Raw genomic sequence first — 27,023 nt, forward strand, 5'->3', positions numbered from 1 at the left:
CAATGAATATTATATTAAAATACTAAGAAGTTGTCTAAATTATATATTATAGAAACTTTAAAAATTGAATTAAAATTATAAAATACATGCAATAATAACATTACACGTGCTAAAATTGATGGTTTGATGGAGTTGTCCGTGGGATAAACCGTTGTGATGTTCGACATTGGTGTTAGAGGTGTTCGCGACGACCATTATTCTCCTCACTCAAACCTTCATTCACAACATCCATGGCGAACCTTGGGGTGTATTTAACAAACTCAAAAAATTGTATGTCTCAAACGTTTTCTTGGGAGGGAAGGAGTACTAGGGTAGTAATGGGCTAAAGATATCAAACATCATTAGTGATTTCGATTACTGATTATCAAAACTAGAATAGGGAATATCTGAGTGATATGCGTAGCCTGACAACTTCGAAAGATAATTATCTACCCCCTAAATTTGGATGATAAGAACTACCGAGAAATTGTGTATAAGGCCACTCAAGTTCGAGCTCGGGCTCGGGCTTGAGTTGAGGTACAGAAGGTGGATGACCTCGTTGACGTTGTTGGTGCCCTTGTCGACGCATATGTGGAGGGACTACCATCAATTGGCCACCAAATAAATATGGTTTACTATTCTCGATGTACCAACTCTGGTACTGGACTGAGGGCTGCAAATCAAAATCTATTCGAGGTCTCCGTTCCATCCTGGTGTTCCACAATGTAAGATATTGTTAATGCTCCAAAGTCCAATTCTTTGATTCTTTTCCTCTTTTGATAAATTTTTGGACATTGTCAAAATTCCGTGGAATATTCGAAACATCTTGTTTGCACCTGAACTATCGTATAACTCAATCCCTATTGTACCACTTGATTGTTGAAAAATTCAATACGGGTGTGTTAATGGACCACACATGTTACTAGATGTGAGGCGATGGGGAAATAACAACAGCAATGTTTGGGGCGAAATATTGCATCCACACGAATTGCACAATTAACAACATAATTATAGTAACATGAGTCAAATAACATAAATAAAAGTAATTACCTTACATGAATATTAGGAAAAATTACCCCCTTCCCAAAATGTGCTTCAATAATCTCTCGGTAAATCGCAAGGGTATAAGACCTCCCAGTACTAGGACAAGTATATCATCTAAAATAAACTTAAACTAGTTAGAACACATTTTCATAAAAATCAAAATTCTTGATGTAAAATTTAAATTTATCACCTATTTACAAGTGGGAAGACATGTGTTTGGTGATTAACAGATGCCAAAAATGGCATCATGTACAGTGCCCAGGACTGCAGCAATATTAGGGATCAGCCTATGTCTTGTGTTTCGTGCTTTCTTGCTCAAAAAAGTTCACAATACAATGTTGCTAATACTGTTTAGCCCCAACTGTATGAACGGACAGCTTCCAAATTAAACAACAGGGGTAAGTACATCAAGTGAACCTTATTATTATTTGCATCCAGCATAAGTACCTCTCTATCAAATATTAAATGCAGTATATATGCTCAAGCAGTGCATATTTTCTCCCACTGAGTGGCACTACTCGGTAAAGTTTCAAAATTTCCCTTCAACCAAGAAAATTTCGAACTCGTAAATCTATCTTCACCATCATCGAGTGAGCATCCAAGTAAGTGATAGCATAGCGTCGCCGGTTTAGATACTTTACTTGTACCCGTGACCGCACTATCGTCGATTGGGAGCCCAAGTTACAGTGCGACATCTTCCAAAGTGATAATGCACTCCCTACATGACAAATGAAATGTATGGGTTTCTGGGCATCACCGTTCAACCAAAGTGGATATCAAGTCGGCCCTTAAATCGAACATGCAGATCAATGTCGCTAATCCAAATTACCGCATTAGTTAAAATTTCCAAATTGAATAACAAATAACATACAACTTTATAAAGGGACCTGTGAATAGCAATACCAATTCTTTTACCAGCATATTAATCATGTTTGATGTGTGATCATTTTCTCTAGTCAAAGAACCCATTTAAATATTTGCAGTTTCAAAAAAAATAGTTATCGACTAAACAAATAAACAATATAAAAATAACGAAAATACATTTTGTATTGTTTGTTGTTTTTTGGAAGCACTAATAATATTTTTTAACCATATAAATAAATTAATAACAACATAATTTTGAAAATGCTAAGACTAATGTAAGTTGGTCATTTATTTTTTAGAAACCATTTAATACTAAACTCTAATGCTATGGGAATGATAATGAAAAACAGGAGATACTTTTTCTAGAAATATGGACAAATGGAAGTTTAACTCCGAAAGAAGCACTTATGAAGCCTCTCGTAATTTGATTGATTTATTTATTTCTTTTCTACATACGGAAGAAGAAAACTTACATTTAGAAAACAATCAACACGATGTTACTTTGCCTTTTTTTTTCCATTTCATGATAGATTAGTTAAACTAACAAAAAAGAAAAGAAATAGCATTGAAATATATTTTTATTGACCAATAAAAATTTCCTCCCAGGATCTATAATTTTCTCAAAAAGTTCAATATATGTACATTATTAGACCTTTTGAATAACAATCGAGAAGACCTTATGAAAATTGAACACTTTCGCATAGAAGTTGTAAAACAAATATTACCATTGGTTACCATGACTTTCCAAATTTAAAAAAAAAACATTTTCACTCGTAAAATTGCTGGCTTTTTTTTAATCCATTTTTTTTATCCCAAAGACAATTTTTATTACAAAAAAGAAATATATGCATCCGCATGTAAATATACATAACAAATATTCAACATATATAGATTGTAAAAATTTGTAAAGCCAATTAAGTTCAATTAATTAGTATTCAATCAATTTAATGTAACATATATAAATTCGTTCTATATAGATAGTGAATCTTAATCAAGTGTACATAAAAAAAATTAAAAGTATTTAGATAAGTTCTCTACTTGAAGACATGTTTTTTTCTTATAAAAATCACACCAATCATTTAATTTTCTTATAAAAAATTACAAGTATTCTGATAATTTCTCTACTTAAAAACAATTAATTTAGTATATATTTGCTGCATATGTGGGTCACACACAACTTCTCTTCTAATGCATTCAAACAAATAAATAATAATTACAAAAAATTGTAATTGAAAAAATAATAATGTTGAAGAAATACAAAATATTGAACTATGGTAGTCATCCAGTGTCAATTATACATGATTTCTTTAACGAAAATACTAATGTCGTTTTGTCTTTTGACACAAAATTTGAGCAAACTGGCTAAACCATAAGACCAATACAAGTGAGAAATAAATAAAAAAATAAATGAGGGCATAAAATATGTTTTCTAAATGGCACCAGAAAAATGTATAAATTAAATGTATAGGAACATACCAACTACTCTAAAATCTAACCTCAACTCAGAAGCTACATCCAACTAAAAAATAACACAACACCACAAAATAGGACAATAATAAGGATTACAAAACAAACAAACAAATAATAATTACAAAAAAAAAATGTACCTTTAAACCTTAGTCTGTTGTTGCCTCCTCTCTTTCCAAAATCATAAAATGGGACATTTAATGAAGATTACAAAACAAACAAATAAATAATTGTTACGGAAAAACATTACAAATGTTCCTTTAAACCTTAATCTGCTGCCTCCTCCCTTTCCAAAACCTCAAAATAGGACAAATAATAAGGTTTATAAATCAAACAAATAAATAATAATTAAAAAATTAAAAATGTACCTTAAACCCTAATTTATTGTTGTCTCCTCTCCTTCCAATACCATAAAACTTTCTTCACTTCTCATATCCCTAAACTCCTGTTTCCGTTTTTTTTTACACAAAATCGGTGTCATGGCTGAGGGGACCAACATGCTTTTTATAAGGGGTAAAAATGGGTATAAAATTTACCCGTGAAAGCCTGAAATTCGAGCTTGATAAGGTATAAAGCAGAAAAAGGGTGTAGATGGTCAGAAAAAATTACCTCATGACTATCTAGCCACATCCGCGGTAGTGGTGCCGCTTGACAGGTTTCCTCCATTCAGTGCTGCCTGATAGCTCTCCACCCTAGTGGTGCCGCTTGACAGCTCTCCTCCAACCACTAAAAAATAATTTTTTTTAAAACCCGTATTTTACCTTGTATAAGTGTGATATTGGTGCCGCTGTATAAGGTGCCGGGACAATAAAATATTAATTTTTTTCATCACTATTATGGCCTAATGATGGCTTGATGATGGTGGGCAAAAAATGGGTGGTGTCGCCACCTTCTCAGGCACCACCTATTTAGTAATTAATTTGTAGGGTAACTCATTTTGATATTTAATTATTATTTTTAGATTATTGGGATAAAAAAGAATTATAATAATTCATGAAAAGTGATTGCTTCAGTAACCATAATTATAATTATAATCATAAATAATATGTTACTAAACAAGTTATTAGAGCAAATATAATAATTATAATTTTAAAGTATGATATTGTTAAGAAAAAAATATGTTTGTTTTTAATTAGTCCTAAATTTTATTTAAGAATAAAAAGTGAAAAAAATAAAGGACAAATTGGTTCATGCTTATAATCTAAGGAATGAGTCATAATCATATTACACCTTATATTATAATATGTAGGCACTATTTGAAAATGTTGGATATGTTGAGAATCTAAACAACATGATTTGATTTTAGAATATAATATCATGAACTGAAATGTAAGACTCAACCTGATAATTGTTTTAGGGAGTTAAGAAATTGGATTCACTACTCATATTAATAAGAAGAAGAGGATGGATATGTGTTCAATTAAAACATACAAATCAAATCTTTAATATGATAATAATATAGGGACTAAAAGTAGAATTTGACCTAGAAGAAGTGATGGATTGGCAGCCAATAAGACAAAGAAACACTGGTTCTGTGAGAAAGAAAAGTTTAGGGGTTTATTACTGTGTGAGACCACAGAGATATGCATAACTACGTGAATGTCCTGTTCCTTTCACAACCAAATGAATTTGGGGTCAGTGGTGGTATTTAACAACACAAGCATATGGTTATGGTTTAAGGAATTTTAAATAATAAATATATTCTTTTCCTTGGACATACGTTAAGCAGTTGGACCATTTATGATGAAGATGAGGGCTATGTAGGTTTAGTGGTCCCTTCTCTTTTTAACAAATTTTGGCTATCTTTTTATATATAGGCAAAACAATGAATAAACATTTTTATCATTCCCATCACTATTTTTTTTTCTTTAACTATTTTTCCTTCAATTCATCATTAGCAGTGTTAAAAATATAAAAAAACAACCAAAATCACACATTTAAAACAGAAGGGTAAACTATCAAAATAATCATTTTTGTTTACCGCATGTTTCGTTTTAGTCATTTACGTAATATTTTCATCTTTGAGCCATTAATTATGTAACAGTAAGCTGATGTAGCATGTTAAATAATCAATTCAAACAAAAATTTTAGGTTAAATTATACAATTGGTCCGAATATTTCCTTGTTCTTTTATGTTCTTTCTTTTTTCTTTATTTTCCATTGTCTTCTGCTTCTCCCTTTGTTTTCCTCCCTTCTCCATCACCCCTATACTTTTTTTTTGAATAATTAAATTTTTTTCTATTTCTTTATTTTCCTTTTCTTCTTCCCCTTTATTTTTAACAAGTGAAAAACATAGAAAAACTACATTAAAAGAGATGGAGAAGGGAGGAAAACAGAGGAAGAAGCAAAAGAGAAAGAAAAAAAAGAAAAAAAATTAAATTGCTCAAAACGAAAAAATATGGGAACCAATTGTATAATTTAACCTAAAAGTTTTGTTTGAAATGATGATTTAACGTGCTACATCAGCTTACTGTTACACCGTTAACGACAAGTAACAGCTCAGTGACTAAAATGTTACAACACGTTAACGTAAGTGACTAAAACGTAACATTTCAAACATAAGTGACTAAAATGTAACTTGAGATAAACAAAAGTGACTATTTTGATTGTTTACCCAAAAAAGAAACTTCATATTTTCATTCACATATAATATATCTTTTAAAGATTTTGAATCTAATAATCGAATTTAAAGTTTTCCAAATAAAATAAAATAAACAACCAAAATCACACTCTCTTTTTTAATTTTATATTTCCATTCACACAGATCTTTAAAATCACACTCTTTTTTTTTTTTTTTGAAATTTTATATTTCCATTCACTGCCAATCTTCATATTTTAAATCTTTCCATATTTTTTTCTGATTTATAATTTTTTTGAGATTTTTCCCATTTTTTTACAATTTTTGTATTTTCTCTCTTTTTATGTTTTATGTATTATTTAAATTTTGGTTTATATATTAGGATGATCGAGAAACCTAAAATAAAAACAAAGGTTAGTAATGGCTTTTTTTTCCCAATACGTTCAACATATTTTTATAATTTAGATGACTTATTTTTAAATGGTTTAATTAAAATTAAAAAATATATATTAAAAAGAGAAATGAATGTATAATACTAATTTGAAGTCTGAATGTAGTGTCATTGATGAATCCTAATATAAATTATATTTTAAATAGTGGTTTAACATTAATTCTAAGTTAAAATTAGCCCATTATTTTCATGAATTTCATGTTTAGTTTCTGTCAAGTCGTGGAATATGGAATCTAGTGGTCCACCAAACAAACGTTAAACATGGCTGTTACTTTCATCTTTTTCAGTGAAAAAAAAAACCCAACCTCTGCAAAATCAAATAAACAACAATTCACGGTTATTAATTTAATCATGTAAAATCTGCCGACAACATGACCCAGCCATCTCTTGGTAATATATATATACATGTACAACTTCTTTTTGTACAAAAATATTGGCATTAATGAATAAAACAAAAACCAAAGGAAATATCAATGGTGGGTTTTTCTCAGTACTAACTTATTCAATGTTTCCTCAAAAAAAAAAATTATTGAATGTTACAGGCTTGTATGCACGTGGCATTATTGTCACTGAACCTGTCAAAAGGAGCAGTAAAAAGGAGATGTTATAAGTAATATGAATGTCATTCCAGTTATATGACTTGGCTATAATTTCATTTAAAGTTGAGATGATAAAATCATAAATTTGTGTGGTGAGGTTTGAGTAATCATCTTTGGCCATTCGTTTTCAACTTGGTTGTATTGATGGGTGCGTTTTTATTCTGAAAGCTTCTTCTTCATGCTATTGCTTAACTAATTCGTGTCATATTCCTGTAATTATATTATGTATGAAGATTTCCAGTTTGGGGGACAAAGGATGGTTGATGGGAGTATCCGATTTAGGCAAAGGAAGACTTCACCTTTCCTATTTCCAAACGGGTGGCTTTCAGTTTTCACCAAAAAAGGGTGACAACTAAATAGTGGCAATGCCTACGGCCAGAGCTACCCAATCAAAATAGAAACTTTACAAACCCTAGGATAAGCATTTTGGTTGGTTTGAAACGATTTTTTATTTGGTGAGGTGGGTTTCATTTTAAATGGCTATTACTTAAAGCATCATTTGCTTACTATAGAATTTTTCAAAGGTATCTTTGTGATCAACCCAAAGTTTCTTTACCAACTTTCCAGTTATAGAATTTATTTATCAAAACCCAATTTCACTTTTAGCCTTTTAAGCAAGCTCCATGATGAATCAGTAGCCATGAAGGACCCAAGTTGCCAGACATATGGGAATAAAACATTCAAACCCTTGTTTGCAAGTCTTCCATATGCATGCACAAGACAGATATGAACCCTACAAACATGTGCCTGCCTCTATGTACGTGTCTGCGTGTGTATAGGTGTTGCTCTTTGCTGTTGGGATTCTGTCTCGGAATTGCCAAAACCACAAACACACAACAGTTGGATTGAATGTTAAACAACATCTAGATATAGTTGCATCTTTGAACAAGAATCTATACCCATTTCTAATTCCTTTTCTTCATCATCACCATCATTCTCTATTTGTATAATCTCAAATTTTGCTAAAGAAAACTATTTACAGGAATCTCAAAAATAAACTTGGGAGTTGATAAGTACAAACTATTTGTCTTGCTAACATTTGGATGGATAAGAAATCATGAGAATAAAGAACGAGCATCTGACCGAGCACTCAGATTCATTTTCCAGAGGCTGCCAGCATAAGTCGTTGTCAAACAGTTGTAAGCATATTGGAAGAAGGTTATAATAAGATCCGATGTATGGCCCGTACAAGATCTACAAAGCCAATACCAAACTAATTATCAGGACGTATCTAAAATGGCTTACAACTTTTTCAGCCTTAAGTGCTGTTTTGTGGCTGGTAAAGTTTCAAGTCAAACCAGAATAAATTTTCATTCCAAGACTAGCATGAAGAAATACACGCAATCATGCATTACATGATACAGGAAATCATTGAGAATAATAATTGTGGCACAAGCGCACTCACATGATACTAAGATCATATGCAAAGTGCTCCCATGTCAGGTGGCCCTCCGTCAGATCCAGAGTATACCGCGGATTTAGCAGATACTCCCTTATTGCTCTGTTTCCGCTCCTTTCTACCCTTTCTGGCCTCCATTGGCTGGTTACTACACACAAAAAAGGTAATATTTGGGGGGGGGGGAATGAGCCTTATTTTGCGACATATCAAACATTGAGAAACTAGACAGTCAAGAAAAGCATCTAAACTACAGAGAGAGAACCACTCGAGCTCCATATCCATTTGCTACAAATGAATGTCTACTTCATACATACCAGTTTTAGTTGAACTAATATATTGCATTTAGCTTAAATAGCATAAATAGACCCAAAAGCAAAAGAATTTAGGTGGCATACACCATAATCTTAGTCGAGGACCTCCCTGAGACAGATCCACAACAAGCCTTGTATTTTTTCTTTGATCCACAGGGGCATAACTTGTTTCTTGGAATCTTCTGCAGTTTGGAAAGTTTAAGAGGGAAAAAGAGTGAAATCTTACTTTTAAACCACATTATTTTAACATCAAGGAAATGATTGTGTATTTTCATCACAGCATTAAACCTTTTCATCCAGCTGAGGAGTGTTACCACCGAGGGTTTTAGTGCCATCACTAGATGGATCCTGTTCGCAGGTCTTCCCTACATTTTCTTCCTTGTATTGTTCACTGTTTCCATTTTCATCATTACCTGGATACCATATTTAAGATAGATAAGTACACCATATATGTCAAAACATAATATCTTTAAACATCATAGAAAGCAAAACTTCAGCAAATGTCAAGCAGGCATCAAATAAAATGAATCAGATTTAACAAGAGATAACACAAAGAATGCATGTATCATACTATTTTTAATCATTACGAAACAAAAAGCAAACGAGGACTTTAACATGAATCTTCAACCAGTTTTAGTGCAGTTTCATTTCCTACCCAAATCTTCTCTGAAAATTTGCACAAGACGGATTCATAAATCCACTAATGCTAGGATGGACTAGAATGGACAAAACGGATAAAATCGCAGCACTGCATTTTCAAAAATTAGGACCATATATCATATAAACAGGTTTTTTATATTTCATCTTGTAATGGTCTTTCTAATCTCATCAACAAACTCAAAAAACCTACATACAATGTTATAGAAACAAAGTGGACTTTTTCATCATAAAGAAGAAAATTGAAAAGAAATGTAGGGGGAACCCTAACGAAATAACTAGAATTTGCCTACATACTGACCGGCCATTACCATAAGAACCATTTGCATGACAAGTAAGTGAATTATTTGCAGCTGTACATTCTTCAGCCCCTTGTTCTGCTATCAGAAACTCCATAGCAGCATCAACGTCACCATCTACTTGTAACAAAACCTGAAGAAGGATAACTAAGCAATGTAAACATAAAGGAGGAGAAAGTATTCCAAGCATGCAAAACATGGGACTCAAGGCCGCTTAGAAATGTCACAGCCATGCAGGGATAAAATACACCAGATAAAAAAAAATCATGCTAAATGCATCACCTGTTCAACTTTTTCCGCACTTTCACAACCACTTCCAGCCATTACTAATTTCATTGATCCTGTATTGATACAGTCCTTACCAGCTGCCCCCTTCATCTTACTAACTGCAGCTTTTGCTTGATTAGATGACGCTGAGATATCAGCATCTGCCTTTTGAGAATCTAGAAGTTAGTAGACTATCGTTACCAATTAAGACATCCAAACTAAAAAGCAGAATAAAATACAAGGATCATCACAGTGAAAAATAGACTCAAACCTTAATTATAATTGGCATTGCTGGCCCATTACAGGGGTCTTCTTTCAATCTTACACTGTTGTAGTGTTCTTCGTCATGATATGATCTGAAAAAAATTGTACTTCATAAAGCAGAATTGAAACTATAGACTATAATCGAGGAGTGTGAAAGCAAAATGAAGACTGCTAACAACAAAGGAATACTACAACACTTACAAATGGACCATGCGAGCTGCTCTATCTTCAAAATTCTTTATGTACCAGCGAGGTGACATGTTCTATACACCATGCAAAGCGTGAGGAATGACTTCCATGATGCTGAAGGTTAACCATAGAAGAGAGGAAAAGATAAGATCTTACCCGATGTATGCATATATTTCTGCGAGTAACAAGAGAAGCTGCCTGCAGTTCCATATGTCCAGCCCATGTGCCATCCTTTTCCATGGATTGACAGTATTCATCAAATGGGACATCATCCTCGATAAAGGGTTCAAACATTTCACGGTTCATCTGTTATCAGGTAAAAGTGAGAATTTCCTACAAGTTGAATCTTCGGTAAGAAGAAAAGATGGGAGAGGCATGGAGGGGAATGAGCCAAAACGAGGAACATATCATAAATCATCCAACTATCCAAGCAGGCAAAAAATATGTTAAATATCATCTAAGTAAAGAGAAATTAGCGATCTTCTAATTCACTGTTAACATACAGTTCTTTGGAAAAAAAAAATCAGTTAAAATAGGGCATATCATGCTACACAGAACCAAATAAGCACTGCTCATCATTTGTTTGTACATTTAGATTGTTTCAGATATGGGGGATTTGCATCTACTCACTGGAGTTAAGTGCTAAAATAAATGTCTTATTCAACAATGAAAATGTAATTAACAAGTAGTAGCCAAATGTAATGAAAATTCTAAGTTCATATCCTTATCCTTCAGTTTTCTAATTACCCATTCTAATCATTGACAATAACATATCTATAGTACACTACTACATGAACTAATGCAATTAAACAGTACTTACAATATTATTTCTATCGTCCAATGTAAACATCTGAAAACAGATTCGGAGGTTCTTACAGAACTATAACAAAAACAATAACAATGCCTTTATAATTATCATTTACCACTATATATTGCACCACCATGCTGCGATATTTTCCATGTTCTTCCTCGTTACCTTCCAACTGATCAGCAAGAGCCCTGCTAACTGAAAAGAGTGAGCAACTTCACCAAAATCAAAGATAATACGCACCTCAAGTATGACAATGAAGTACTGAAATCAGGTATAACGAATGCAGATGACATGAATGCTACAAAATACATTGTGAAAACATTCAGAAAAAGAACAAGGGGACAAAAAATGGAACTAAAAAGATACAAACCTGAAAAAACAATTACCATCTGCAGTCACTTTGATGATCTTTAGGCCCAAAGCATCGAGCGAAATATCTGCCTGCTTTCCCTGCTTCTTTACCTATCCACCAAACAGATTTTTGTTGGGTAATTTAGCAGGATGAAGAAATGCTCAACCATGGAAAGCATTAAATTGAGCGATCATCCAGTTATTTGGATGCTTTTCTATCAGTGGCATTCACAAATTGCAAAACCCAAACCTATTTTAAAGCACAAAAAAGTTGTGTAATATGTTGATTCAGCAAAAGAGATTGTTTTGTGAGGCCCCTTCTATTATTAGACATTAATATTCATCGAAAAGCAAAAGTTCAGAGCATTGCTCATCAAATATCTCACAATTTATCCATTGAAATCATTATCCTGATCATAAAAAAGTTTAGAAGTTCGTAGATAGACGACTACAGTATAGCCAAAACTGAAAAAAGAAAAGGAGATCGAATATGACGTAAAGAAACAGGGAAAGGAAAAACTAAAACTTACTTGGGGATGTTGTTGTTGTTGTTTCTTGGGTTTGGGTTTGGATTTTTGTTGTCTAGTTTTTACCATTGGTTCACGAGGTTGATGTTGATGTTGGATGAATTAGTAGGATTTTTGTGGTTCCGACAAAAGGGGGAAGATGATGATGATGCCGGTGATAGGGGTCGAAACTGAGCTTGAAATTGCGGCGACACGGACGTACGGAGTGGTGGAGTTCAGCCGCGACGGAGCATACCATATTATTGGGCTAAGTGAATTTAAACTCCAATGATGTAGTGGTAGCCCTGCTGCTTGGGCCAAAATGGTTGAGGCCTTTGGGTCCAACAAAGAGTTTTGATTATCCTTCAACTTCACCTAAGAACCTTGCTTAACTTCCATAATTTCAGCTCAATAATTATATTTATTTTGATTGATTTTTTTTTTGAATTACAACAATAGGTAAAGCCCGAACAATTAACGCAACTCGAACCTAAACCACACTTTGGGCAGTGAGCACCCTTGACCATCAAGCCATCACATGAGATTCTATTTCCATTGAAATTCAACCAAGTGATAAGAATATAAAAACATTAAAGCCCCATGGGCATTTACCTTTATTACGGTGCGTTTAATTTTTTTTCTCACGTTACAGTATATAATCTCATTGCTACTGTTGTTTTTACACTAACTGTAAGTAAACGCACCGTCCATCTAAAGTAACCCTAAATCAATTATATTTATTAAAATTTTAAATTTATTAAATTTAATTAAAATGCATATTTTTTTACATAATGTTTAAAATTATATTTTATTTTCTCAAAAATTATTTTTTACGACAATATTAAATTTTAAATTTTAAATTAAAATTTTAAAAATATTTGTTTTTACACTAACTGCAACTAAACACACAATCCATCTAAAGTAACCGTAAATAAATTATATTCATTAAAATTTTAAATTTATTAAATTTAATTAAAATGCATGTTCTTTTTACATAATGTTTGAAATTATATTTTATTTTCTCAAAAAATATTTTAATACTGTAATATTAAATACTTAAATTTAAAAAATATATTTTTTTACCATACTTTTTAAAAGTAATACTAAAGTAGTTATTAAAACATTATTTATCATATTTAAGGGAAGTTTATTGTGGACATTTAGGTAAAACTTAAATAAATGATTATAAGAACCTAGGGATGTCAATTGGGCGGGGCATGTAAAGGGGTGCTCTCTCCGCACCCAACCCCGCCAAGAATTTTCATTCCTATCCCCACCCTGCGACCTGTTGTGGGTACAAAACCCAAAACCATCCCTGTCCCACCACCCATGTGGGTCTTCAAACCCACCTAATTTCCGCTATACCTGTCTCGCGACCCATTTCATATAATATATTTATAAGTATTAATTAAATAAATATAAATTAATTTTTTTTATGAAAAAGTATAAAATACTTGTCCTTCAACTTCCACCACATATGTGACAAATGTAACACAAGTGCAAAAATTAAATACTGATAACTAAATAAAATACTATTAAGATAATTATTAAATTAAATTTTTATAAATATTTATATTTTAAATAATCAGGATGAGGCAAGTCTAATTTTTGTTCCCTTATTCACTAAATTGAGTGCAAAGTGGGATGAGACTCTGTAAACCCCGTCCCGTCCCATTGACATTTCTATATAAACCCATTAATCAAAAAAATAAGATTTACATTTACTCGTGCACGTAAGTTTTTTTTATTTTATTTTTTGATATATACATTAAAACCACATTAAATGACAAACCATTTTCCAACCGACTAAAAAAGCAAGGCTACCATTGAAGTTGACATTTGACATTGTCACTTGGTTCCTTCAACAAATAAACAGTGGCCACATCTTAGTTCTGCTATAAAAATTGAAGCCCACCTTTTCACAATACCCAAACTCCAAATCACTCCATCTATATCTTCAACTACCCCTGCCATTTTAGGGCGCAAGCTTCTACATCCTTCTAAAATTAAAATTTACCAATGAATCTTAGGTATAATACATGAGAAAATTTAGGTTCCAACCTTAAAAAAGATATTATTATTAGAGGATCATCTTTATAAATCGTGATCATATTAAAAAATTAGTTAAATTAAAATTTAGATGTTAATTTTATTAAATTAAATTCGTTTGTTTCCAAAGGTTGATGTGACAGGCATATTATCATGTATAATATACTGTCAATCTATTAATTTCACATAATAGTCATAAAAAAAAAGTCTCATCATTTTAATTGATGAATTTAATGGCTACCATTTTAAAATTTAAAAAAGTATAGAAATTAAAAATGATTGAATTGAAAAACACTGACTAAATCTATAATTTATGCATAAGTATGTTACTAATACCAAAATTCGACCTAACAAATAAGCAACTTTCTCATAGTACAGGGACTAATAAAAGAGTTTGACCGAAAGTAAAAATAAGGGTTAATAATAATGCCCGCGTTAAAGTATCCAGAAACATTCTCTTAAGCTTTTCATTAGAACCTGTTCTGTTTCATGGTTTCTTAATCTTCTCTGCATTCATATACATACACACACACATATCATCTTTGTCGGACTTTGCATAAGCAGAAGCGAAATCCAAACAATGACGTGTTTCACGGACCACCGTGACTTATCCAGAGCCACTGCAACTGGGTACTTGTTTCTCCTACTACTCTTCTCTTCCTTCATCAACATTTGGTCTTCTTGCTCTAATGGAAGTTGCCAGGTTCCTTTTTCTTTTTCCTTTCACCTTCTCTTACCCTCCCTTTAATGATGGCTACAGCTTGAACTGAAAGTGTCTGACAATTTTGCAGGTAGTGGATTCATGTTCCCTCTCTACAGATTGTGGTCCAGGTCTTTTTTGTGGGAACTGCCCTGCTTTGGGCAAGACTCAACCTTTTTGTATAAGAGGCCAAGCCACCATACCCACTTCTGTTGTAAGCTTCTATTTGCATCTTAATGAGATGGGTATTTTCTGTTATCAGCTAAAATGGTGTAAATTTGTTTCCTTTTTGGCGAGGAAGCTTTTTGCTTCCATTCTTTGTGTGTGTTATATTAGGTGGTTTGGTTTTAGTAATTTTGTTATTTTTCCCCCCTCCCCTCTTCCTTTGGTGATTTCAGCAAATGAATGATGGAAAATCATGTTTTGGGTGTGAATTGTGGGTGGCAGATTGGTGGATTACCTTTCAACAAGTATTCATGGTTGGTGACTCACAATTCCTTCAGCATAGTGGATGCTCCAGCTTTACCAGGAGTTCAAAGATTCACATTTTACAATCAATAAGACACTGTTACTAATCAATTGAAGGTATGTATTTCTATTGTTTTGCATCACCTTCTTAGTTTTGAAGAATCTATAGGAAACTATAAGACAAGGGGATTGTGATTTTCCCTACTAATTGACTTATAGTTTAGAATTTTCATTTTCTTTTTTCTCTTTGGTGCTAAGTAGCTGAGCAAATGTAAAAGTTGAACATGTTATTTCTTTCCTTGACTTGATTCCTCTTTAACCATCTAAAGTATGAGAGCAGTGTTGTTAAATTCTGTTCTGGTTTGCTTTTTGTTCATTGTTCAGAATGGAGTTAGGGGACTGATGTTGGACATGTATGATTTCAATGGCGATATTTGGCTCTGCCATTCATTCCGCGGGCAATGTTTTAACTTCACTGCCTTTGTAATATATCTTTAACTAGTGTTTTTTGTTTTCTCTTTCTCTTTCCGTGATATCTATTTTCAAGTTTTCTGATCAAATTTGCAATGTGTTCGTTGGATATTATTCAGAAACCTGCAATTAACACCTTGAGGGAAGTGGAAGCATTCTTGAGCAAAAATCCATCAGAGATTGTAACCATTATAATTGAGGACTACGTGCATACACCCAAAGGACTCACTAAGCTTTTTAAAAATGCTGGTTTGGACAAGTATTGGTTTCCAGTGTCCAAGATGCCAAAAAAGGGTGAAGATTGGCCTACCGTAACTGAAATGGTGAAAGCAAATCACAGGCTTTTGGTCTTTACTTCTGTTGCTTCAAAGGAAGAGGGGGAAGGGATTGCTTATCAATGGAAGTACCTATTGGAAAATGAAGGTAAGGATTAAATAGATATGAAACCTTTGTTCATGCGTTCATGTTGTATACTAGCTATGTAGTAACGCCTTCATGGCAGCTGGAGATCCAGGTGTAAAGCGAGGCTCATGCCCCAACAGAAAAGAATCACAGCCGTTTAACTCGAAAACTGCCTCTCTTTTCCTTATGAATTACTTTCCAACTTACCCAATTGAAGATGAAGCTTGCAAAGAGCATTCGGCACCACTTGCTGACATGATCCGCACTTGCTACAAAGCAGCTGGGAGTATGATGCCCAACTTTTTGGCGGTCAACTTTTACTTGGTATTAAGTCGTAACTTATATCTGTAAATTTATTTTTTTCTAAAATATGCAGAGCACTAACCATAACACCACATAAATCATGCAGAGGAGCGATGGAGGTGGTGTTTTTTATGATCTGGATAGCATGAATGGTCAGAGATTATGTGGATGTAATACCATTGCAGCCTGCCAGGTTTGTCCGCATTGGCCACAACCCTTCTTCCCCATGCATGGTTATTGTTTGTTTCATTTAAAGCTGAAATTTGTTGAAATCTCTGTTTTGTTCTCATGTAGGCTGGGGCACCCTTTGGATCTTGTAAGAACATTTCAATGCCTACACCGAGCCCAATGACAAATTCTGTCGGAAGCTTTTCCGGACCTGTTCAGCTCTCAACATCCACTTCAACAGTCTATCATCCTAATCACTTTATTATTGCCTTGTTTTTATTTCCATGGATAATTTCATTATTTTTCTAGAATAGATAGTTTTCAGGATAAAATCGAGTCATCTACACCTTTAGGAGGGCTTATAATATATGTTGCTATGTAAAATTTTGGGTCCTGGCTTATCGAGGAATGCGTGTTAGAGTCATAGAATTTGATTACACAATCAAGAGATTTCTTGAGAGATTCTTCTGTTCAATTTATTGAATCAACAAATTCATATGACAATAATCGAAATCCCTAGAAGGATGAACACCTTAAACAACAGGTAACATGGTGGCGACTGCTCCGACGTTTAATGGCAAACCTTGTGGTTTTATTTGAAGAGCTGGTCGGATAGTAAGCAAACCAATGAAACAGTCTAAGGAAACTCTAGTTCCCCACACATTGATCGACCCTAGTTTACGACATTTATTGACAAGAACAAACAGCCCACTTTCTGTAACATGACGGCAACTCCATAGCACGATGCTCTGAGATTAGATAATGAGAGAAGAAAAAACTCAGTATCTCAATCAAATTTTCTGGAAAAAGCAAAGGGCGATCTAACAGGTAACTCACCTTTAAATGTGGACAGCTATGGGCAATGGCGGATAAGGATTCATCGGTGATAAATGTACCACCAATATTCAGGTGTTTCAAGGAATTGGCTCTGGTTATCTGTTAAGAAAATCAACTTCATCATATTCAAGTTAAGGAGATTGAGTAAATAAACAAGGAAAAAAAAAAGGGTTTTGGCTTACCAATTGAACAACACCTTTATCAGTGATCCCTGTCATACCCCAAAGGGAAACTGATGTCAAGTTGCTAACACACTTTGCTAATGAGATTTGGTATAGTCCATTGTCAGTTATTTGGCAACCCCAACGACTCCTTGAACTGTAATTAAAAGCAGACTCAGAAACAGGGGGAGCCTGTCTGTAAAAAAAGTTGCAGGGAAGAAATGATTACATGTCGAGTTCTTCGAGGCTATAAGCATGACGAACGAGACGAGAAGTGGACTCATCGTCCATTTTACAACCAGCAAAACTCAGGGTGTGTCTTCTAGCCAGAGCCTGTTTCACCCCTTGTTTCCATTTCCTACAAACCCCACTTGCCCTACCATATTACAACAATAACATAATCAAGTTAAGCCATCCGATCCATAACTATCTATTACCACCAAAACATAATAAATAAAGGAAAAAGGCAAAAACTTACTGGGCTAAATCGGTGAAAGAAGTGATCATCACCAGTATATGAGCCAACAAGTCTATCGGCAACCGATCAATTTCTGCCTCCTCCTCCATTCTCTTTACACAACACAGTTTTTGTTTTTTGGGGAATTTTCCTTTTAAGGTTTCGTACTAGTTTAAAATGAAGCTGACAAAGGGGAGTTGAAAGTTACATGGCACTTTAATACATACGATCGACATAACCCAAAAACATGTGGTCATTGTTATGTCATAATTTCATGAATCTATCGTGAGGGTAATGATATTTTAATTCTTTGATTCGGAATTTGGATTCAACCGTAGGGACTTTTTAGAGATTGACAAAAATAATAGGTCTAATTCTATTCTATCCTTAATACTTTTTTGAACTTTTGAAATTTAGTCTCTCCATTTTTAACTTTAAAAATTCAACCCCTTTAATTTTTATTTAGAAATCAAGGTCTAATTGGTACTGTTGAATTATCAATTAACCTTTGATTTTAAATCAGACAAGTAGAGGACCAAATTTCTCGAAATAAAAAGGGACTAATTTCCAAAGTGTGAAAAATATAGAGACTGGGAGCATATTTAAACCAACCAAATATCATTTCTTTGGTGATGGCGCCTTTGCTTGGCTATGTTCTCATATTAGCTGTCATTTAACCTATGTCTTTGTAATTCCCACATGGCCTGGGCCGCCTCATCCCTTTCTTGTCTAATCGGCTTCTTTTTCCTTTTCTAATTTTATTTTAGGATTTTCTTTTTGGAAAAATAAATTAACTTTAGGAGTTAATTTAGGCTTTTTTTCATATTTAAAATTCTCTCTATATATATAATAAATAATAAAATAATATGAATTAATTAATAATAAATATTATATAAATATAAAATTTGTTTAAAAGGTTTGTTAAATACGCTATCCATTTTACCGCATGACCTGTTTTTTATATTTATTTTTAAACAAATAAAAAAGAAAGTATAAGAAGAAAAAAAAAGTGTGTTTCAGTTTATTGTTTAAAAAATAAAAAAGTATTATCAAAATATAAATATAAATCATTTCAATATTTTTATAACTTTTTATTAGAATATCAATTTAAATTATAATAACAATCTTATGTATTTTCTGCATTTATTTATATATATATAAAAAGAGAAATTAGAAATTAAAATATTTTTATAAATTTAATATAAGGATAATTATTTGATATACCGTCAATAAAATTTTTTAGATTTCACAAGCGAATTTAAAGTGCCATAAGTGTCATATATATATATATTTATATAATTAATTTTTTTATTTTTATTACACTCTATTCTCTATAATATATTTATCAAACCCTACATGACTCCACTAATGATGTATTAAATAAATTTTCTTAATATAACTAATTATAAATATAAAAATGATTCATCCAACACCTACACCATATCATGTGAACCTCAATCTTTTTTCTACACACAAACTTAAACGGGAATGCCTACAAATATGGTTTTTGGTAGCCGCCAAAGGACCTTATTTAAGTATTATGGACATGTCCCATAGCAATTACTACAACCAAATAAATCACCCTCGTCCAGTGGTGGAGTTAGAAATTTTTTGGGGGACGAAATTAAATTGTATATTTTTACAATAGTAAAAATGTAATTTCATCATTTTAATAGTCTATATCTTTATAATTTTTAAAGGATTAAATTATTTTTTTATTATTTTTGGGGGCCAAAGTACAATTTTACATTACTAATTTAAAATTTTATAAATTATAAAGGGCCTAAATAGAAAATTTTCCATTTTAGGGGGGCCAGGGCCCTTGTCAACCCCTTTTTGGCTCTGCCACTACCCTCATCCATACCATTCTCATTATCTTATGTACTCAACATAACCTAATGTATACGTAAAAGCTCTTGTGGTTATTGTACTTTTCTCTCATATTTTGTAATATCGACGAGTCTTGTTTTTTCGACATTAGCCACTATCTCCGACCAAGGCTTTCTTCTTTCATCCACTCATCTTTCTCTTCCTTTAATCTTTTAGCCTTATTTCCTCAAATACTATCATAGCTCAACTATGACAACCAATAGAGCCCGTTAGGACGTTAAACATAAGGATACATTGTGTAATACCATAGTTGGGCTATGGTGTCAAATAAAGTTTGCCAGGTTAATGAACCAGGAAGCTATTGAGCAAGGAAAAATAGGAGATCATGGTAAGACTCGTGCGGAGAGTAGTACGGTTGGACAGGTACGGTCGTCTGGGAACATGAATAATCGATATGGTAAGAGAATCCGCCAAGCTATGAATAGGAGAATAGCTGGTAAAAGTATCCGAGAATGCAGGTAAGATTGATAATAAGGGATTCTGCCAATTTGTGACGAAGAGAGAGATTTTTGTGTATATATATGTGATCTTATCAAAGTAGAAGGAATAGGAATGGTACCTTAATCCAGGAAAGGGGTATCCGTCATTTTAGTTCGCTGGCGGTTGAGCGAGGAATGTAATATTGAGTATAGTAGGTGAGTCAACAAGTAGTACCTAACCTATATGGTTGGTGCAGCGAGTCCACCAAGTAAGTGAGGGTGTTGATTCATTTAGCCAAATAACTTAATGAGTTCGTAGACAAGGGATACAGAAAGAGACCCAATCCTAAAAAAGGGAATCAAATAGTCATGTCAAAGAGCTGATCTCTATTGAAGTTAGGTAACAAATCTATATGGAAATAAAGGTGAACTAAAGGGATCAAGATAGGGTCTGCGGCTATGGCAGGTCTCGATCAAAACGTCAAAAGGGTTGCTCAACCCGTGTTGGCACTTACGAAAAATTCGTCATGAGGCATACTCTTCCTAGCTACAGGGAAGCTTGCGATCACGTTAGACGGGGTTAAGCCCATAAGAAAAGCCTTGTTTGAAGATAGTATTGGCAGGTGGTAATGTCCTTGTCAGCTCATCTAGAGGAATCAATACCAATGGCTACGCCAGAGAAGTTACAGACCTTCTTATGAATTTCAAAGAGTTTGTCATATGTGCTTAAGATTTTATGTTTCCTAATTTTCTGAAAATCTTCAGGAAGTATAGAAACTCACTTTGTTCATTGAAATTACAACATTTTCTACTTCTACGCAAGGCACGTAATATCTCGAAAAATTTTATAGAAGGGTCAAGCCAAACACCGCCAGTCTCAAGGGATGGGCATTGTTTCATGTATATAGATGGGCAACTTTAGAGGTCATGCCTCAGGGAATAAGTTAAACATGTCGGTATTAGAGTCTACATTTTTAAATTTGTAAATATTGGTTAGGATTTTTTAAGTATCAAGGTTGTAAGAATTTATCAATCATAAGATAGGAGTTTTAGTAGAAGTTAAAATTTGAAATTTGAAAGTTGTCCAGATTCGTAATTAAATCTTATTAGAAATTTTGTTGAGATATTCGGGTGGGTTGTGACATTCAATACCCGGACCGGGTATAAGGTGTTACAAAAAAATTGCTTTTAGTGCCAACCATAACTTATTTGCAGAAGTCACCTTTGAGAAAGTATACATTTGCTCTCGAGAAAGGCATGATCGAATTGTAACACATCCCAAACGATTGATAGTCTTCCAATCTTTCTCCTCCATATCATTTGATTTCTTTTCATCAATAGCAATGTCTAAACCTTGCTGAAAGAGAGCATCTAGAACCTCACTTTGCCACATATTAAAATGACCCGTACCATCGAAGATATCCACTATCAATCTCGTATCTGCCATTGTCGATCTTGCCCACATGGACGATGTTGTAGATGTGGATACTCTTGGGTTGTCTATCATTTCAACCATAATCTTTCAATATGCCCCAAGGAGATATTTTCTAATATGGAAGATTAGTTTAAACTGCAACCATAGAGCATACTTCTAATAACTTTTGGTTTTGATACCACTTGTTGTGCAAATAAGTAAAAAAGAGTAAATTATTGCGCTAGAAAAACACACTAGATTTAATTCCCAAGATAGATTGGAAGGATTACAAACGATCTCACTTAAAATCTAACCTCCTAGATAGAATCTCCCTACAATATGATTTAATAGCACAATATATCGCTACAAAATATTGAAAGATAAATAAAAAACAATAAAGAAAACTAAAAATTTAACGGGGTTTAGCAAATTACACCTACGTTCTCGGACATCACCAAATATATCTCACTACAAAAGATACAAGTGACTTATGAAGAAGATGACAAATTTTTGGATGATTTCAAGGTGGAGAAACCCCCTCTATTTATAATAGTATAAACTGTGGAAACCACTGTTTATTATAATTTGAAAAATGGGGATCGACTTTAAAAAATGAAAATGGGAACGAAAATGGCGAGTCGCCACCGATCTTTTATTAAGGTGTGATCGGTTCACCATTAAAATAAATTTTAGGTCTGCGAGATTTGAGAAAATAGGTCCAAGAGTCGGTTACGCACGAGGAAGGGTTAGCACCCTCATAACGCCCAAAATTGGTACTGAATCGATTGTTTAATGTCTTAGTGTCAAAATTTAAAAAAAAAAATTAAAATACGATCATTTGAAAAGAAAATTTGGGTAAAATGTACTCATGAATTGCCACACTCAGTGAGTTAGAGCGTAACAATTCAATCATCAAAATTAAGTTTATCTCATGACGTTTAAAACCTATGCATTTTGAGAAGGATATCCGATTATTTGGGTCCAACGGTAAATTAAGACCCAGTAAGTTAGGGTTTAATTTCCCGAAATTCCTAAACATCGCATATTGCCTTTATAAAGAAAATCCTTAATTCAGAATAGCAAAATTATCGGATCCAGTGAGTTAGGGTTCAATATTTTGAAATCCCGAAAAACTTTATATTGATAATGGTATGGTTTAATAAAATGGAAACTTGATGATCTAAATTCATTGAGAAGAATTGAAGCCAAGTGAGTTAGGGCACAATTCTCTCGTGAACTTTCGAATATCAAGCTTCCGTTTTTTTTTAAAAGAATTTGGACATAAAATGATCATAATGCTTTAATGAGAACCAATCTTCACAAACAATATAATTGAATGGCAATGTATAAAAACAATCTAAGCTTAAGCTAGAAGCAATCAAGCAAGTAATAGGCAAAAATCATATTATACAAACATCAATATTGATACTCAAGTATCTAATAAATGAGCAACTAATTTTTCTTTCTTAAAAACTCTCATGGTAGCCAGAAAAATGATAATGAGAAAAAAATGAAAATTTTAAAAGGAAAATTTGATAATAATGTTAAAATAAACAGTACTTAAATGAATTTTAATGGAAAATTTGCAAAAATAAGAAATAAATAAAAAATAAAATAGAAGTGAATAACTAAAATTAATACCAACATTTTGATTTGTATGAATAAAACCTAATGTAAATAACAATATATATGGCAATAAAAAAATAAGTAAAATAAAATAGCAAATAAAAAAAAAACAAGGCTTTCGTGCATGACAAAACATTTGTAATTAATAATATGTTATTATATATAAATACATGTATTAAGAGTGCATTATTTATACATATATAAAATATAAGATAATGTTATGGAGAGATTTTGAGACTAATGGTATATATCCATACGTACATGAACGGAGAAAACGTGTATAAATTGGGCTGAGATAGGGATTAAAACATATATAAAATATTTATAAAAATAGGTAATGAATTCATGGAATGATATATAAAAAAAATTAGCTGATGTATATGAAAACAAATAATCATAATAACACTAAATGAAATCAATAACGATAAACTGACTAATTTAAAAGGGATGGATCTATTCGAAACCAAACAAAATTTTAAGAGTTGATTTGGAACGACTGTGTAGATGATTGAGTTGGAAACTATTTAACATCGAAGGGGTTATTAAAGCAATTTAACGCAAAAATCTTCTCCAGCATGATTTGAATACTCAAAACAGTGCCGTTCAAACTCGGATCTATATGGAACCGGGACTAAATACACAGTACCAAATTAAAGATTAAATAAAATCAAATTGAAGCGAACGCAAAAGAAAAGGGACTTGTCGCGTAAATAGACCGATAAACCCAGGTGCGCGGATCCTACCCTCGGGTCGGGTCACCGTACGGATCTCAGTCTTAAACGGTGTCGCTTTTCAACGCACATAAATGCTCTATTACCCTAACCAGCGGCCCTCTTTTCATTTTCAAAACAGAAATATAAAAAAATGGATCTCTGAATCCCTGCTCAGGCTCCGACGGTGACAGAGAGAGCACGGACTCAATGGCGAGGTATTTCCCCCTTTTTAGTGCTACTGTTTCTTTCTTTACTAAACACCCCCTTTTTGAATCTTAAGCAAAAAAACAAAGTGCTCATAATAAAAGGAAAAAGAAGAACTCAGAAATCACCTTTCTCTTTGATTTCTTTGAATATTTTTTTTACAATCAGTGTCTGTTTTTTCTTTGTATTTTTTTGTATATTTTTTATATGCCCCCGTTTACAGCATTCGAGTGGCCTTTTTATGGCCCCCCTTTACAAAAATGAAATGAAAAGAAAAAAATAAAATAAAATGCTCCCCCCCCAAATCCCCTATGTTGCCCCTATTCTGCTATCTTTCTCTGCTTGTTTTCTTGTGTATTTTGCAGGTACGAGGGCAGAGGCCGACGTGGCGTGTACGGAGGCAAAACGAGCAGTGGTGGCGTATGTGCGAAGGCGCGCACGCTGGCAGAGGCTCGGCACGTGAGGACGAATGCCCTGGGTGGCTGCGGCGTGGCACGTATAGAGGCTAACTGGTGTGCGTGGAGGCTACTAGGGTTTGCCACAGTGCATTATGATATTGGGCCTTTTGTGCTGAATCGGTTTGCTGGGTTTAGGTTTAGGGCTAGGCTAATTTGGGTAGTTTGGGTTAAAATGAGTTGGGCCACATTGGGCCTTTGTAACTGGACATTTTTATTATTTAAATCTGGTTTTAAAATGCCCGGGTAAAAATTGGTTATTACATAAACAATTCACAACCTTATTTTTTTTAATATGTGAGATTGTGCTATTTCCATAAATGAGACTTGTTTTTCCATATAGGGTGTTCTCTTGATTGTTATGTCCAAGTTTTCTTGGATTTTCTATATTGTGTTTCAAGATTTTTGTGATAAAATGAAATCTTTACTTCTAATTTATTAAAAAAAATCAAACGTTGCTTAGAGAATCATAAACTTGTACTCCTTTTTAATTATTGTAAAATGTAGATGTTTAATCTATTCAACTTTACATTTATGAGAAGAAGGGTTTATGTAGATTTTTTGTGCTAAATCAACCATTTTAATTTGTTTTGAATCTAAATTAATTTTTAATTAAATGAGGATTCAAAATTTTAGGCATTAATATAAATTCTTGAAATTTAAATTAAGGGTCAAATTAAAGTTTTGATCTAACTTTGGGTTAATTTGAATTTGGGATTGAGTGTTGATGTTTAGAAGGATTGGATTAATAGTTGAAGTTGCTCAGTTTAAATGGAATTCATTTTATTCAGGTTTCGATTAATTTTGAACTCAATTTTTAAAATTATTTTGGTTTAATTTGACATCGTTTTGGGGAAAATCCTACGTGAGGGGATGATGAATATTTTATAATTTATTATGGCCCAATTAAAAGCCCATTTATTTTCCAGGGCATTTTGGAAGAGCCCAGGGGTGATAGTCCAATTTTGGTCTAAAACCAAATGGCCCAAATTGTAAGCCCACAGTTTAGTCGAAACCTCCAATTTCCACCCGAATCTCAGGGTTAGTTTCATTTTGGCCCAAATCCAAATGGCTAAGTTGCTTTTAGAGCTCAAGTTGGAGTCCAGGTTATTACAAGGTAGGGTTTTGCTTCATCTTTTTTCTTTGCTTTCGCTGTTGCTTAAGGTTTTTTTTCTTTAGTTTTAATTATAATTTATATATTTATTATTATCACATAAAAATAAATAAAAAATCAGAAAAAAACCTAGAATAGAGATTGGTTAGGTTTTTGTTATGTTTGGGTATTTTATTTTATTAAAAATCGTGAAATTTGGAAAAGAAAAAGTTAATTTATTTCTTATTTTGTAGAAAAATATTAGATAAGTTTTATCATCTTTTAGTCATCTAATATATATATATATGTGTGTGTGTAAGAATGAATTTAAGAAAACTTTTGATCCAATAAGAATATCTTTTATTTTTTTTATCATATTACTAAATTAATATTTAAAAATAATTATAATTATAATTTAATATTATTAGTTAAAAATTGATGTAAAATTTATGTAAAAAATTATATTAATTTTAAAATAGAGTTACTAGTTGAACAGAACTCTAAACACAAATTATGCAAAAAATTTGTGTTAATTATAATTATAATTTAATTTACAATTATTAGTTAAAAAACTATGCTAATTTTATTGATGTAAAATAGAATTATTACTTAAATAAAACTCTAAGCATGCTATTTATCACTTAATTAATATTAGAGTTATATGCCAATTAAAATTTGAGTTTAGATTTATAAATAACATCCAGTAGTTAGACATATTCAACCAAGTAACTTCTAAGGAAAATTACCAGTAAAAAATGAAGATTGTTAGCATTAATATATTAGAATTATATAAAAAAGAATGGAACATTAAAACAATAGCTTTTCAAAGAGGCAATATCGAATAATATTCAAACAAAAATGACACTTGAGAGTGGTTGAAGAATATAAGGCAATATAATATCATTGTTTTATTTTATTTTTTTAATTTTTGGAAGTTGTTTATACTATGTGAAGTAAGCGCGCTTAAAACTGTTTATCTATCTGTTTTTTGTTTGATGCAAGTGAAAAAACATTTTGTGGGTTTGTTTTGAAAAGAAAGTTAAATTTCAACATTCTTTAACCATTATTATCAAATATGTTTATTAGTTTAGCATAAATATTGTAACACCCCTTAACCTCATACTGTCGTCAGAACAGGGTTACGAGGCATTACCGAA

General features: G+C 32.6%; 3 protein-coding genes and 1 pseudogene across 4 annotated transcripts; 2 read left to right on the top strand and 2 right to left on the bottom strand.

The window, feature by feature from the left end:
• Positions 1-7,878: 7,878 nt before the first annotated feature.
• On the bottom strand, positions 7,879-12,304 carry LOC107945401 (OVARIAN TUMOR DOMAIN-containing deubiquitinating enzyme 7). Of its 2 annotated transcripts, XM_016879391.2 has the most exons (12): positions 12,061-12,304; positions 11,550-11,641; positions 11,292-11,367; positions 10,525-10,674; positions 10,381-10,442; positions 10,187-10,271; positions 9,931-10,080; positions 9,661-9,781; positions 8,981-9,105; positions 8,777-8,874; positions 8,388-8,529; positions 7,879-8,176 (listed from the first exon to the last, which is right to left on the bottom strand). In XM_016879391.2, exons 1-11 carry the CDS (start codon positions 12,124-12,126, stop codon positions 8,400-8,402), a joined length of 1,155 nt encoding a protein of 384 aa, XP_016734880.1. In that variant the 5' UTR covers positions 12,127-12,304; the 3' UTR covers positions 7,879-8,176; positions 8,388-8,399. The 2 variants fall into 2 exon arrangements, with proteins under 2 accessions (XP_016734880.1, XP_040963845.1); XM_041107911.1 differs by having other exon boundaries at positions 7,879-8,529; positions 11,292-11,374.
• A 2,195-nt stretch (positions 12,305-14,499) lies between these two features.
• LOC121224493 (PI-PLC X domain-containing protein At5g67130-like) lies at positions 14,500-17,057 on the top strand (annotated as a pseudogene).
• On the bottom strand, positions 17,048-18,430 carry LOC107925120 (F-box protein At5g67140). The gene is made up of 5 exons (XM_016855694.2): positions 18,074-18,430; positions 17,825-17,971; positions 17,617-17,752; positions 17,435-17,533; positions 17,048-17,346 (listed from the first exon to the last, which is right to left on the bottom strand). Exons 1-5 carry the CDS (start codon positions 18,160-18,162, stop codon positions 17,131-17,133), a joined length of 687 nt encoding a protein of 228 aa, XP_016711183.2. The 5' UTR covers positions 18,163-18,430; the 3' UTR covers positions 17,048-17,130.
• Positions 18,431-24,201: 5,771 nt separating this feature from the next.
• On the top strand, positions 24,202-25,111 carry LOC121224494 (uncharacterized). Its single transcript, XM_041107912.1, has 2 exons — positions 24,202-24,329; positions 24,684-25,111. The coding sequence occupies exons 1-2, from the start codon at positions 24,322-24,324 to the stop codon at positions 25,021-25,023; spliced, it is 348 nt and encodes a 115-aa protein (XP_040963846.1). The 5' UTR covers positions 24,202-24,321; the 3' UTR covers positions 25,024-25,111.
• The last annotated feature ends 1,912 nt before the right edge of the window (positions 25,112-27,023 follow it).

Source organism: Gossypium hirsutum, chromosome D12 (genome assembly GCF_007990345.1).
Source record: "Gossypium hirsutum isolate 1008001.06 chromosome D12, Gossypium_hirsutum_v2.1, whole genome shotgun sequence".
Classification (NCBI taxonomy): Eukaryota; Viridiplantae; Streptophyta; class Magnoliopsida; order Malvales; family Malvaceae; genus Gossypium; species Gossypium hirsutum.